Here is a 14,327-nt window from a genome sequence, read left to right as displayed (position 1 = left end):
AACTTTGAACCCCACTGCCTGGGAGAGGCAGCGGCATTTCTATTCAGGCAGCATTGAGGGCATCACTTGACTTCATGGCTCTTTATTATCTCCCCAATTCCTGCTAATCTCTCTCCACTCGACAGGTGTGAACGACCCTTTTTTCTTTTTAATGGTCTTGCTATTCCACTATTCAGGCTATGCTCTCTTCTGCAGTGTTGCCGTCTGTCACTCGTCCCTGGTCACGTCTCTCTGCTATTTCACAGCCCTGCAGACTGTTTTTAGCTCTAGCTAAAAACCTTCACTCAGGTGTAGCCATATGAATTCAAGTGTAGAAATGACTGACAATAAAGAATTGGAGGCACAGTCAAGATGCTCAACAAGACTAGGATTTATCTGACTAATGTGAATAAGAGATGTGCATTTAACTTTAGTGACTACAGAACTAATGCAACATTAGTTTGTGACTATTTTGACCATTTTTTCCCTTAATTTCTGGGTTTTTAAAATTTAATATATAATCTAGCTGGGGCTGGTCCTGCTTGGAGCAGGGGGTTGGATTAGATGTGACCTCCTGAGGTCCCTTCCAGCCCTCGTTGTCTGTGATTTGATAATCCAGTGTTAAAAGCACTCTGCCCTGCTATAGTCTTCCTCAGTTCTTTGCAGAAGAAGAATTGCTCTTTTCTGTAGTTTTTTTTGTAGTCAAAATAAAGTGGGAACTAAGAGCTGGCATGTTGCAAGGGGCTACTTGAATTTAGCCAGGGGTGGCTCGAGTCTAGTCAGGTGTGTCTTGAGTCCTCAAAGGTTGAGAGCCACTGTCTTAGGAATTACAGCCAACCGACTGACAACGGTGTTGCCCCCCGGCTGCCCATGCAATGCCAGAGAGATGCACCTTGCAGGCCACAGCTACGGGCCGCAGGGTCCACTGAGATGGTGCCGGTAACTTAGCTGCATGCAGGATACCAGGATGGAGCACAAGCCGGGAGGGAGATGCCTGCCAGAGCAATGCAATCAGACCAATCCTCCGGCCCCTGGATGGGGGTTAATAGTCTGGGTCCTGCCTCCCTGGCCTGCCTGTCGCAGCCCTCCCGGAGCATGTTTCCAATTAAGACAGCAAGCTGATCCACCCCCCTGAGCGAGCGCTCGCTGATGGACGGGTTCCAGCTGTCTGTGCCGGAGAGCCAGGGGAGGGGGGTGCTGATGGCTAAGGTTGGGCTGGCCTGCAGCCAGCAGCCCCCAAGCCCCCCACGCTTGGGCTGGCCCTGAGCCCAGACTGCAGAGCTCACTGCCAGATCTGAACAGCGTCCATGGAGCTGGGGATGTTGGCTTAGCTGGTTGGAGAGGGAACCTCATGCCGAACCGAGCTCTGCAGGGTGGGACAGGGGGAGCTTACAGCCTGGGCCCCTGCTTGACCCCAGCCCCGGCGTCTGCAAACCCAATGGGGGACCCAAAGATGCACCCAGGAAGGACCAGCACCCTGCTCCATGCAACAGGATGCTCCTCCCGAGCGGCTCATCCCATCTGGGTGGGCCGATGCCATTTCCCTTTTTGGCTTGGTACCTCTTTTTCCTGGCTTCACCCAGGGACAGGGATGGGGCGGGGGCACCCTCGAAGACCTGGAGACTGTGACCACTCTCCAAAGTGAGACTGAAATCTGGATGCTTCACAGATCCAGGATTTTGAAAATCCTGGTGGTGTGACGCATCATCTCATACACCACACCACACATATTTTTTTTCCAGTTAAAGAGAAACCAGAAGCTTTACTAATACGCCAGAGGGCTGGTGCTATAGTCTTCAGTTTAAGATCAAAGCAAAAAGAAGTACATTGTTCTGTGGCATGTGCACTGATTTGCTACGGTACATATAAAGTTTAAAGCTGCACAACAAACTAGGCAAAAAAGAGTGAAAATAGTCCAAAGATAGTGTGCCATTAGCCCACTATTGGTGCAGGGGGACAAGAGCCCACCAGGCCTGGGCACTTTCTCCCCCAAAAAGCACTGAGACCTACTCATGAGCAGACCTAGGATTTTGGAAAGGGGGGTGCCGGTGGCGAGGCACCTCATCCTGTATAGCACAACGCACATTTTTTCTCCAGTTAAAGAGAAAACTAGAAGCTTTACTACTAGGCCAGGCGCCTGGCGTTATCTTATTTAGATTAAGATCAAAGAGAAAATAACCAGAACTACTGGACTGTGCACAAATTTGCTAAAGTATCCATTTAAGGTTAAAAAAACACAACAAACTAAGCAAGGGAGAGTAAAAACAGACCAAAGATATTTTGTCATAGTCCTGTCATCATTATAGTTAAATATCTGTCTCTTATTCAGATTCATAAAACAAAATCTCGTCTTCTTGAGCATCTTGATAATGCATCTAATGCTTCACTCTCAGTCATTTCTACACTTGAGTTCATATGACTACACTTGAGTGAAGGTTTTTAGCTAAAGATAAAAACAGCCTTTAGGGCTGGGAAAGAGAAGAGGGGTGTTACCAGGAATGGCTAAGAGATAGCAGCATTGCAGAAGAGAGGATAGCTGGAATAAGAGAACATCAAGACCATTAAAAAAGGAGAGAGGGTTGTTCACCCCTGTGGAGGGCAGAGATTAGCAGGAGTCAGGTAAATGACGGTCAGCCACAAAATCAGCATGAATTCCCTCACTGCTGCCTGAATAGAATTGCCCCTACCTCTCCCGTGCAAATGGCTTTAAAGTTTGGGTGAAGTAGGGATCAAACGAGGGTGCCTTCTCCTATAGGGCCAGGAGAAGCAGTACTGCCCAGTGGTAGAACAGCCCTGAGATATCTCCCAAGCTCAGTTTGTGCCCCCGGGATAGGCGTCGCTCCCTCTCTGTGCCTCAGCTTTCCTCGGTGCGTACCTCAGTGGCCAGGCTTAGCTCGTTAATTAAAGCTGTCAGAAGAGGCCGCAGGTTCCTATGCTATGATCCCGTCCCCACGTACGGGGCTGGATGCAGAGGCCCCTGGGAGGGGATAAACCACCAACACCAGCTGGAAGAGGCGTGGGGCTCTGGGCACCCCTGGGGCTGCCTGGCACAGCTGCGTGCAAGGGGCAGGGAGAGCAGCTGTGTTTGGGGCGAGTGTTGCATCTCCGGGTGTCCAACCCCCATAACAAGGCTGCCTGTGATCGCAGGGGACAGGGCTCAATGGCTCCGCTGGTCCCGTGCTCCATCTTTAGCGCCCCATTTGAATGCCTCGCAATCCCTAACCGACAGCACCCTGCAAAGCAGAGAAGTGGGGGAGCGGACTTAGCAACGGTCCGGAGAAAGGCAGCCAGGAGGGTCAGGGGTCTGGAGCAGCTGCCAGGCCAGGAAAGGCTGAAAAGGCTCAGACTCTTCTATTTGCAGAGGAGAAGGCAAAGGTCTGGCCCTGCTGTTGCTCTTATAACCATGTCCACACCACGGTGAGTCCTGGCAGGGATCCTGCAAGTGTGCCCAGCTTGCCTTGTTCACCAGCTCAGTGCTGAGCGTCATGCCCATGGGGCAAGCAGCAGCCTGCCTGGCTCTGGCCCCCCTGGGGCGGCTCAACAGAGCTCCTTCGGCATCAGATTTTATCCTTCTCCAAGCACCACGCTTGATCCCCCGCACAGGGCCACTTCCAAGTGATTGTTACCCGACACGACACGGCTTCCTTCCACTGCTAAGTGGGTTTCGCTGTCTCCGATGCTGGGGCATTAATATTGGATTCCCAACAAAAAAGGGAAGACCCTGGGGACTCTTTAACTGGGGTCGAGGAGAACGGGGCCAAGAGGGAAGGAGCCAGCAACGGATTAAGGAACATTTTCATAAACAGCTGCCTCCAGACACCGCAAAACGGCTGTGTTTGGAGTGGCCCCTCTCCAAGCCAAATGTATTGCGAAGTGTTGCAAAGAGTTATGGTAAATACTATGATTGCAGAGCTAAATAATAAATAATGCTGGCTGGGAGGGAGAGGAATGACAAGGGAAAGGGGAGAAGGGGCTGCAGGAGGTTTGTAACGGAGATTCGCCTGCAAGAGGGAGGGTTGACAAGAGGTCTGGAGGCCGCGTGGAGGTTTGGGCTCCAAGAGGAAGGGAGGTGGTGGAGGGGCTGCAGAGGAGGAGGGAACGGAGAGAAGATGGACCTGCAAGGTGGAGCCAGGGCTCTTGGGAGACCAGGGTGGGGGTACTACCTCCCATCCACTCTCAGCATCATCAGCTGCCTACCGGTCGCATTTCCTGCCCGTCCTTGATGCGATGGACGGGTTTTCGTGACTAGGGAGCACTGGAGCAAGCGTCGCTCAGAGCAAAGGGGCTTATCTCCCTTTGCACCTAGGAAGATAACAACCTACTATGCTCTAGCAGAGCGGGGCAGCACTTTTCACTGCAAGTCTTTAGCACGGGACGTGGGTGGCTCCCCTGCTTTCCTTGGGGCAGTGTTGGGTGTGATGTCTGCACTGTGTTGGGTGACTGGCAAAGTTTCCTCCAGAGGAGACCTTATAGGATCGGAGACAGGTCAAGAGGCAGCCTCATTTTCCCAAAGCCCAGAGAAACACCCCGAGCCCAGGCCACAGTGGAGCAGGTGTCGGTCTCTTCTGGCTCAGGCTGGCCCAGGGGCTCTCCTGGAAACTTCTGATACAAACAAGCTGGCATTTTCCAGTGGGAAACCATTTCCCTGGAAAACTAGCAGGCAGCTGTGCTCCTGGGGCACACCCAGAGCAGAGCACAGATCTGGGACATTAGCAGGGGGCTGTGGGCAGGGGTGCGGAGGGGGGAGACTACAGCAAAATCCCTGCCTTTCTGAGCCAGCAACATCCCTGAGTCCTCAATACAGGGGGCTGGAAAAGCTGGTGTGACGCGAGTATCCCATTGCCAAGTAGACAGACTGGAAACCCTTCACCGCTTGTAGCATGCCTTCGACTTTTCCCTGCTCCGGCAACCGTGCACCACGTGCTGAAACCATTGCCTCGGGATGCCTAGCCACCTTGCAGCTCCGATCGATGGGGTTACCACGCGTGGGGGTCTGCCTCTCTTCCTATCACGAAGAAACTCCTTGGCCTCTTATACCCCGGGGCTACGCAGGCCGCGTGACGACATTGCATCGCCGTGTACCAGCTACGTACCACGTAGCCGCCACGTGGGGTCCTACGTTCTCTTCTTTCTCTACAGAGCCACGGAAATAACTCTGATTTTTCATATTCACTCATCAAATTTCAAATCATCACGCTGGATACACTTGGATGCTTATCTTGGTGGGATCATTTGACCCCCGCTGACTTCCTGCCCCCGTGGCAGGGGGCTGGACCCGATGATCTTGCGAGGTCCCTTCCAGCCCTAATGTCTATGAAATCTATGGAGGTTAAGAAGATCTCTCTGCTCTTCAGTTCCCTTATTTCCATCCTATTTATTCATCTTTGCCATCGTGCCTGCCATTATTCCTGTAGGAGACCAGGACCCTAGGTATTATTTAAACACAGACCAAAGCCCCCACCCCAGATACCAATCTGAGCATCAGACAGGGAACAAGAGATGGGTACAGGAGAGGACTAATGCTTGCCCCCATCCAGATGCTATATGGCTCTCGCTGCTACACTGAGTATGAGAACATCTGGCCCGCCGAAACCTTACCTACACGCAGACTCTGCATGCCGGGGTCCAGCAGCGTCGACATCTTTGCATCACCTTCCGGGCTGTAAATGAAGAACACACTGATAAACCCGGGGTCCCCAAGTGCATCGGGTACTGAGATGCCCTTGAAAAGCACCTGCCAGTCTGTCCCTCATAGCAGATAACAACTCGCCACACCTGCCAGCGGGTGGACTCGCTCCTTCAGAGCTCTGTGCTTTGGAGGTGAAAGTCCCATGCTCCAAGCTGATGGGAGCATGGAGGCTGTTGCATTGGCATTAGCCATTGAGGGTTAATCCACGATTCTCCAAAAGGGTGGAAAATGTCTGGTGGATGGCATGGGAAATCCTGGCACCCTCTGGGTTTGGCCTGGGGCGGTCTCTGGTTCTGGAGTGCAAGGGCTCTTAGGACTTGCCTATGCTGGCAGAATTGCAATAGTAGAGTTGCAATAGCTGGAAGAGTTGCAATATTAAAAACAACAGAGCTGCAAGCTCAACCAATGGCCCAATCTATGCTCAGAGGTGGTGGCGGCGGTGTTTATCCTGTCTTGTAAGTCGTGAGTTCAAGACCCGCTCCAGAGGTTATCCCAGGTATAAATGGGGCTGGACACTTGCACTGGGGAATCAAAGGCACGCGGATGGGATGGTGACCCCGCTGCTCTGGTGAGTGCTGTTGGCCACAGAAAGCCACGTGCCTTATCTGTGCTGGCCTCAGTTGCTCTCTGCGTTAGTGGGTAGCTCTGCTTATGCCTCCATCACCCTCCTCGGTGGACATGGCCCTTGCGACCGACAGAGGGAACAAGCCAAACCCTCTCACCCCGGTGTCAAAGGGCTTGGGGTACAAAGGGGTGTGCTGCCCCTGCAGCTTCCTCCCAAAAAGGGGCTGGACCTGTTCTTGGAGGAAAGGGACCTCAGTAGCTATTAAGCCCAGGAGCTAGGGCTGCAGCCTCTGCACTAGGGGATGTTCCTAAATGCCGGCTCTGGGTCTGTGTCAGGATTTCCAGCGGGCGCGAGCTGTTCAGGAGGCTGCTGCTTTGAGACCCTGGTTTCCTAAAGGACCAGCAGCTTGCACAAACACTTTCAACCTGGCAAACGTCCTGCATAGCATCAGAGCCCGGCCTCAGCTGACAGCAGGAGGTTTCCTGTAAAACCTGGGATGGATTCCTCCATCCCCTCTTGGCTAGTGCAGCGATGCTCAACCAAGGGTGCTGTGAGATGCTTTGAAGGGTGCCGCACGGTGCTGTTCAATACAAGCTCTGCTTGATGTGCAGACACCTACCAAGAGACACCCAGAGATGTCTAACATTATTTTCCCATAGTCAAGAAATGAGTTAAAGCAAAGAGCTGGCGTTGGAGATGGGGGAGCTTGAGTCTATTAAGGGGGTTCTTGAATCTAGAGGTTTAAGACCGCCGGGCTAGTGGTTTCAACGTGCCGGACAAGAGCAAAGGAGGGAATGGACCAGAACAGGATACGACCATGACACGAGGAGTAGGGAATTGCTTAGGGCTAAATTGGGAACATCTCAGTGAGGGAGAAAAGCTTTTGTTTCTAGGAAGACAAGGTTCCTTGGGTGAATCTGATATCTTTTATTAGATCAACCCAAATAGTTGGAAAATTAGAGCCAAGCAAAGGAGTGTCTGTCCGGCCAGGAGGAGGTTGGGATTGTCCGTGCATGGATACAACCCCGGACATTTTCCAGATAAAAGACCTGGGAGTTTGGTGAGAGAAATCCCACTGCTTTGAGCTGGCGTGCTTGGTTTTCTAAACCAAAAAAAGCCCTGTTTGTCCTCAGAAATAGTGTTTCAGCTGCAGAACGTGATCACGTGGTGGGGTGACTGGTAGCAAATGCCGCTTGCACTTCGTGGCCCACTATATGGACCGGCTCATGCCCTTCGTGTGCCTGGCTCACAGCCAGGCTCATGGCTCTGTGCAAGCCACAGCACCAAAATGCTGCTGCCTTGAGCTCGGCATGGGTTAATCCCCCAGTAGCCCAGGTGCTGGGAGCAGATAAGGAAAAGGGACCCATGCCCGCACCCCAGTGCTGCTCCGTCGCTGCCCCAGGAGAGAAGAGCCTGTGCTAAAAAAAGGCAGGTGCCCAGCCCTTTCCTAAGCAGATGCATTTCCGCTTCATCCAGCTGCCTTGTAAATACACCCAGGGACGCTGTCGAAGTGGGCCAGGCCAGCAGCTCAGGGCAGCAAAACACCAGCAGGCAAATCTGGGAAGGCCAAACGGGAATTTCCAGCAGGCCGTGGGTGGATGCTGAGCTTCCCAGCAAGCCTTAAGTCTTCCCCGGGGAGACAACAGTTCCCAGAAGTTGCTTGAGTCCCTTCTTGGCTGGGCACATCCACAGCAGCCTGTTGTGACCCCACGGCTGTGTTTCCTGGCAGCCACATCCACAGAGGGGGTGCACAGCAATGGGCTGCGGACGGCTGCCCTCCCACCCATGTCTGCTCTTTTGGGATGGACAAGCTCCCAGGGGGCAGGGGGATCACGCCTGCCTGTGCCACTTGCAGAAGGGGCCAACAGAGAGGAGACCAGGGCAGCTGGACATGTCTGGGGGGCTTGTCTAGTCCCACCCCTACCTGTTTGTTACTCCACACCACTGCTGGACACGGGGGGCAGGTCTATTCAGGTCCCTGTCCTGTGGGATAAGCCCCACCCGTGAAAACAAGCCCCACCCACAAAAATAAGCCCCACCCACTTGCTGCCTCTGGATACACCAGTTTTACTTTAATGTGCTGAAAAGACTTTTAAAATGTCAGGAAATCCCGCTCGTGCAAACAGACATGCAGTTGCAGCGCATGAAAGGGCAAATATCGTGGTGTGCACATGTACCCCCAAAGACCAGCAAACAGCTGGTAGACAGGTCATCCACTCAGGGCTGCCAGCACGATCTGCTCCCCTTCTTCACTGGTCTCTGCGGCATCTCACTGGGGCTTCTTTTGGTATCAGCAGACCCAGGTTGGGAGGAAAACTACATAGATGTGATCCACTGCCCAAGATAAGTGCTCTCTGAGCTCACCCATAGCCCCAAAGACAGCTGCTGCTGGACCAGCCTTCAGGCTCCAGGGCTCAGTGTTCCCATTTGCTACAGATTTATAGTCTTTCGTGATCCAAGAAACCTGTAATTCCTATATAAACACCTCCTCGGGCAGGGGCTGGTACTTAATCTTGTGCTTTGTGGCACAGTGCGGGCTGCTAAGGAAGCTGCAAGCTCCCTTGTAGGGCGGGGTAGAAAGAGGAAGGCAGCGGGGCTGCTTCTCCATTCATAGAGATGTGGGGTTGGAAGGGACCTGCAGAGGTCACGTCTGATCCAACCCCTGCCTGAGGCAGGATCAGCCCTGTCCAAACCAGCCCAGAATCTAAACTCTTTGTAAAACAGCCATCCACCCTGACACAACACAAGATATCGCTCGAACCTGCCGTGGGGAAAACAGGGGGTCCACGGCAGCCAACGTCCTGCTGCTGCAAAGGGTGTTAATACACAGTCAAGAGACCCCAGGTAGAGGATGTGCCCCTGTTGCAGAGGAAGGCACCCCCCCACACCCCCGGCCATGCCACAGTCACAAAATCCTAGACCATGAGGGTTGGAAGGGAGCTCAGGAGGTCACATCTAGTCCAACCCCTGGCTCAAAGCAGGACCAGCCCCAACTACATCATCCCAGCCAAGGTTTTGTCTAGCTGGGTCCTAAAACCCCTCAAGGATGGAGAGTCTCCACCACCTCTCTGGATAACCTGCTCCAGTGCTTCATCACCCTCCTTGCCAGAGATTTTCCTAATATCCAGCCTCAACATCCCTTGCTGCAGCTTGAGCCCATTGCTCCTTCTGTCATCTGCCCCCACTGAGACCAGCCCAGCTCTATCCTCTTTGCAGCCCCCCTGCAGGGAGGTGAAGGCTGCTATTCAATCCCCCTCGGTCTTCCCTTCTGCAGACTCAATCAGCCCATTTCCATCAGCCTCTCCTCACCAGTCCTGTCCCCCAGCCCCACAACCATTTTGGTTGCCCTCCGCTGGACTCTCTCCCGTGTGTCCACATCCTGTCCCACAAGTGGACACCGGACTCCAGATGAAGCCTCCCCAGTGCCGAATAGAGGGGAAGAATCACTTCCCTAAGTCCATGTCCTGGCATCCGTTACAACCCCCTGGGGAGGAGGATGGACAGGAACTGAGACCTGCTTCTGCAGAGCAGTTGTGGGGCACCAGTATGGCTGGACCCACCCATGAGGTCTCGGGACTGAAGAGAGAGAGGTTGCTTGGAGCTGGCCTGTTTCTGAGGGATAGTGGAGAGTTTCTCCCCATCCCACACTGAGTTCTTTCCTGGGGAAATGGCCTTGCCCAGCCATCCCTGGAGAGCCACGACCCCACACCCAACCCACCCATGCACGTCACAAATGCAACTGCAGCCACGCACATGCACATTGCCTTCTCCTGCGCTGTCACGGGACACAGGCCAGCCGCAGCCCCCGCCACGCACATGGCCTGCACATGCATGCATGAGGCCCCTGATGCATGGGCCTGTCTCATCACTGCCTGCTCCCCCAAAGTCCATGGGCAGACCCCCACAAGAGCCCCGGCACCCTGCCCAGGCTCCTCTCTACCTTGTCTGTAAGGGAGGAGACTTCCAAGGTGCGCTGGGCAGCCTGAGCCCTTGGGTGTTGCCTCTCCCTGGAGATTTAACCCAAGTTCTTCCTTAGTTGCGATCCCCTGCTCCTTGCCCCCCGGTTTTGACCCAGGTGCTGCTGGGCTGGTAAATCTGCTGCCTTGCAGTGAGGATAACAGCTGAGCCCCTGAGCTTATCCCACAACTCCCTCCAAGACAGAGCTGAACAAGCCAGGAAAACCCCAGCCCCGGCTGTTTTGGATCAGGCAGCGTCTCCTGGGGCTTCCCAGCCTCTCTGCTTCCCGGGAGGAGGAAACAAGTCAGCTGTGGCATCCATCAGAGTTCCCCAGAAGCCAGCCCCCTGCTCCTCTCCCTGCCGTCCATCACCGAGCAGCCGGGACAGTTCTTTCACTTATCTGCACCTCAGTGGTCCCATCAGTGAAATGGGCGCAGCCGCAGACACTCACAGGTTTCACTAGGCACGACTCACTAGTGTGCAGTAGCTGCTCGCTGATGCCATGCTGTGCAAACCGAGGAAGAAGGGACCCCAGAGTCACCTCTTCCGGACCTCCAGCCCCCCATGGAGAGGTAGAGCGTGCCGCTCCTACAGACACCGCCCAGGAATCTCCAGGGATGGAGCTTGCCCAGCTCCTGGAGGCCCCAAAAGTTTGCCAGACAAGAGTGCAAGAGAGTGCAGCCCTGTGCCTCTGTCTGGAAGGCTTCATGCCCATCCAGGAGACACATCCAGCCCCGACTTTCCAGGTGAAATCCATAAGGGAGCTGGGGCTTTCCTCCGCCCTTTGCTGCACAACGGAGCTGGGCCGCAGCGCCTGGAGCTGACCATGTTCATGGCTCTCCCTCGGGAGGGCTCAGAGTCGTCATCCCCCAGACTCAGAGAGGGCAGGGAGTCCCCTGACACAGAGCCCAGGGGTGCTGCATATTCCCTCCCACCCCTAGGAAAATAAACCAGGGGTCCGGCCCCCCCAGTTTGTGCTCTCTCCACATCCCCTCGGACCCCGGGAACACAACCCAGGTGTCCTAGCCTCAGGTTGTGCTTTGTGCACATGCCTCCCAGAGCGGGGAGGAGACCCCGGGCACACACCACCCTCCGCCCCATCCCTTCTCCAAGCCCCACTCTGGGAAGAGCCGGCTCCATCCCACCATGCAGCAAAACAGCCCCATCCATCCCCTCCCCGGTGCCCGGGGAGTATTGCTCCAGGCGGGGGTGTCACAAAGAGTCCACCGCCTGCTCACCTCCGCCCAGGCGCTTGTCCCGAAGCAGCTGCAGCAGGGCTGCGAGGGATCCAGCTGTGCTACCTGGAGATCCAGCTGTGCACTTTGTTCTCCGGTTCCTTCCTCGACGCCTTCAGGCTGCCCCGCTCTCCTAGCTCCGAGGGGTCTGGTCTGGGCCTCCCGACGCCCTGCTCCGCCTGCTTGCAGACTGCCTTTCTTTATGGTTTCCTCTGGCTTCCCCCAGCGCTTTCCGCCCACCCCCTCGGCCCAGCCCAGCCCGGCCCAGCCCAGGCAGTGTTTCAAATTGCAATCCCAGATGCAGATGTGAGCGAGGGGAGGAGGCGGCAGGGCCAGCCCGGGCGCAGGGAGTGAAAGCTAAACGCCCTGCTTGGCTCCTGACAGCTATCCCGTAGCCCCGCCGGCAGCAGGCCACGGCGCTGAGCTTCCCTCTGCTGGGCTTTGCTCCCCCCCGGGCTAGGCCTGGGGAGAGAGCACATGGGGACAAGCAGCTCCCACATCGTCGGACAGCACAGAGATGCATGATGCAGATGGGGAGAGACAAGGATGCCAAGAGCCAAAAGCAGGGTGGGACGGATCTGTGTATCCAGCCATCCCTACGTGCACCCACTGTCTGCCTGTCTGTTTGTCCAACCGTCCCCAGATACACCCGCTATCTATCCATCTGAGCATCCCTCCGTCCCTCTGTGACCATACTCATCCCCATACTCACCCTCGATCTATCCATCCGCTTATGCACCCACTCTCCATCCGTCTGTCTGTCTGTCCATCTCCCATCACACCCACTATTTGCCTATCTATCCATCCATCCATCCATCTCTCCCTCCCGGTGCTCAATCCTTCACTATTTATCTAGTCATCCACCTGTCCCCATGATCACGCTCTATTTAGGATTTAGGATCGCAGACAATGAGAGTTGGAAGGGTAGATAAAACCGTGGCTGGGACGATGGAGTTGGGGCCGGTCCTGCTTGGAGCAGGGGGTTGGACTAGATGGGACCTCCCACCGACTCGTACCTCACCTGTTGAGCACATAAATGTGATCCTAGTCCACCCTGCTCCACTCCTTGAAAAACTGGCAGTACAAAAGATGGGCAGGTCTTCCCCCTCCTTGCTGCTTTTCTGGGACTCAGTCTTCAGGGCTGGGTGAGGGTGCGCAACTAGATGCACAACTAGATTTTCAGGCTGGAATAAAGTTGCTACCAGGCACCTCAGTCCATTTGGACACCCAACGGTTGATCCTTCACTAACTCATGGGAGATGATAAACAGTGTGTGCGTGGGCCAGGAAGGGCTTTACAAGTGAAGACAAGGAGTCTGCACCCACGTGATGGATGAGGAGCAAGAGGAGGTGGATGTGGCCAAAGCAAGGAGCCTTTGGCAGTAACACAGGCAGGGAACAAGCTTGTTTCCCAGGGCCAAACCAGGAGGCACTGAATGACCAAGTATCATCTCCCAACCCAACTACAAATAGAGTGAGGCAAAAGCCTATTGATTGAGGCCCCTGGACTCAACACAGCACACATTGTGGGGGTCAGGAGCTGACTTCAGGTCTCAAATGCAACTGCAAACAGGGAATCCGTGACCCCATGTGCTTGCACCGATGCACTCTCAGGCCTAGGCTGTTTAATGCTTTAATCAGGCACCTGGAAGAAAATGCACAAGCATCACTGACAAAGTCTGCAGGGGACAGAGAGATGAAAGGGTGGACTAGCATGTCTTAGTGTCAGGCTGGGGACTGACTGGGGACCAGGGTTACCAGGTTCGAAGACTGTAGTAATAGAGTCGGGGTCGCAGAGCAGAGCAGAGAATGCAAGTCAAGGTCAAGGATGGGGCATGTAGGGTCCAGAGAAGTTAGATCAAGGATGAGGCACGTAGGGTCCAGAGAAGATAGATCAAGGATGGGGCATGTAGGGTCCAGAGAAGTTAGGTCAAGGATGGGGCATGTAGGGTCCAGAGAAGATAGGTTAAGGATGGGGCATGTAGGGTCCAGAGAAGTTAGGTCAAGGATGGGGCATGTAGGGTCCAGAGAAGATAGGTCAAGGATGGGGCATGTAGGGTCCAGAGAGCCAAGGTCACAGGTGGGCACATAGAGACCAGCACCTTGCAAAAGCACCATCAAGAATCACAAAGAGGGTTGTCTCCCCTGCCCTTATATAGGGGAAAGATTTGGTCAGGTGGTCTTCACCAGCCAACTATGTCCTAGAGAGGGGGTGGAGCCTTGCATGCTAATGAGGAGCTTAGGCAGGTCCTACCCATGCATTGATAGCTACCCTGGGAGTGGCAGGCATGGCGAAGCTCCTGCTTTGGTAACCCACAGCCCTGGTTTGAGGTTGTTGTCTTGACCCTTCTCAGAAAAAAGGCTTAAGGAGCTTGCTAAAAACAAGGGCAATACTGGCTTGATCACAGTGTATAACGATGCGATGGAGAGCCTGTCACATCTGGAGATGATGGTATTGCAAGCTCTAGCAGCTGGATCTTGATGCTATGCAAAGCAAAGTCAGTAATGATGAGGCACTTGCTTTTAACACAGAGATCAATTCATCACTGGTGAGGCTACCAAAGGGCAGCAATAGATACTCCATCATTGCACATCTTAAAATCCTGACTGGAGGTTGTTCTGATTGCTGTCTTCTAGTTCAGAGGAGTACGAATGAAGGGAAGATGTATGGTTTGAGTTGTGCAAGAGGGGAGACGAGATGATCTTCGCTGTCCCTTCTGACCTGACAGTCCTGAGTCTACAAAGTACGAGGTGCTGGGAGCCCAGATGAAAGCGTTATGGGTGCAGCTGGAGAGGGAAGGCTGGATCTTAGCAACAATATGCTGGCAAGACTGGCGAGACTTAGGCACAGCCCAGCTGGAGGACTTGGAGAGGGTTGAGCCGGCAGCTCTTGGCAGGGTGGG

The 14,327-nt window shown here is 54.4% G+C and overlaps 1 protein-coding gene across 2 annotated transcripts in view; it reads right to left on the bottom strand.

Moving 5' to 3' along the window:
* The window catches only part of HSPA12B (heat shock protein family A (Hsp70) member 12B), a 46,034-nt gene extending 34,391 nt beyond the window's left edge, over positions 1-11,643 (bottom strand). The window contains exons 1-2 of one of the 2 annotated variants that reach the window (XM_006031629.3): positions 11,492-11,643; positions 5,578-5,639 (exon numbers count right to left, since the gene is read on the bottom strand). In XM_006031629.3, coding sequence (XP_006031691.1) covers positions 5,578-5,620 — 43 coding nt within the window. In that variant the 5' untranslated portion in view covers positions 5,621-5,639; positions 11,492-11,643. Of the gene's footprint in view, positions 1-5,577; positions 5,640-11,428 lie in introns of both variants that reach the window. The other variant, XM_006031628.3, reaches the window with a different exon arrangement.
* Positions 11,644-14,327: the final 2,684 nt, after the last annotated feature.

Source organism: Alligator sinensis, unplaced genomic scaffold (genome assembly GCF_000455745.1).
Source record: "Alligator sinensis unplaced genomic scaffold, ASM45574v1 scaffold1408_1, whole genome shotgun sequence".
Classification (NCBI taxonomy): domain Eukaryota; kingdom Metazoa; phylum Chordata; order Crocodylia; family Alligatoridae; genus Alligator; species Alligator sinensis.
The sequence above is the reverse complement of the archived record's forward strand: the minus strand, read 5'-3'. Positions and strand labels throughout refer to the sequence as shown.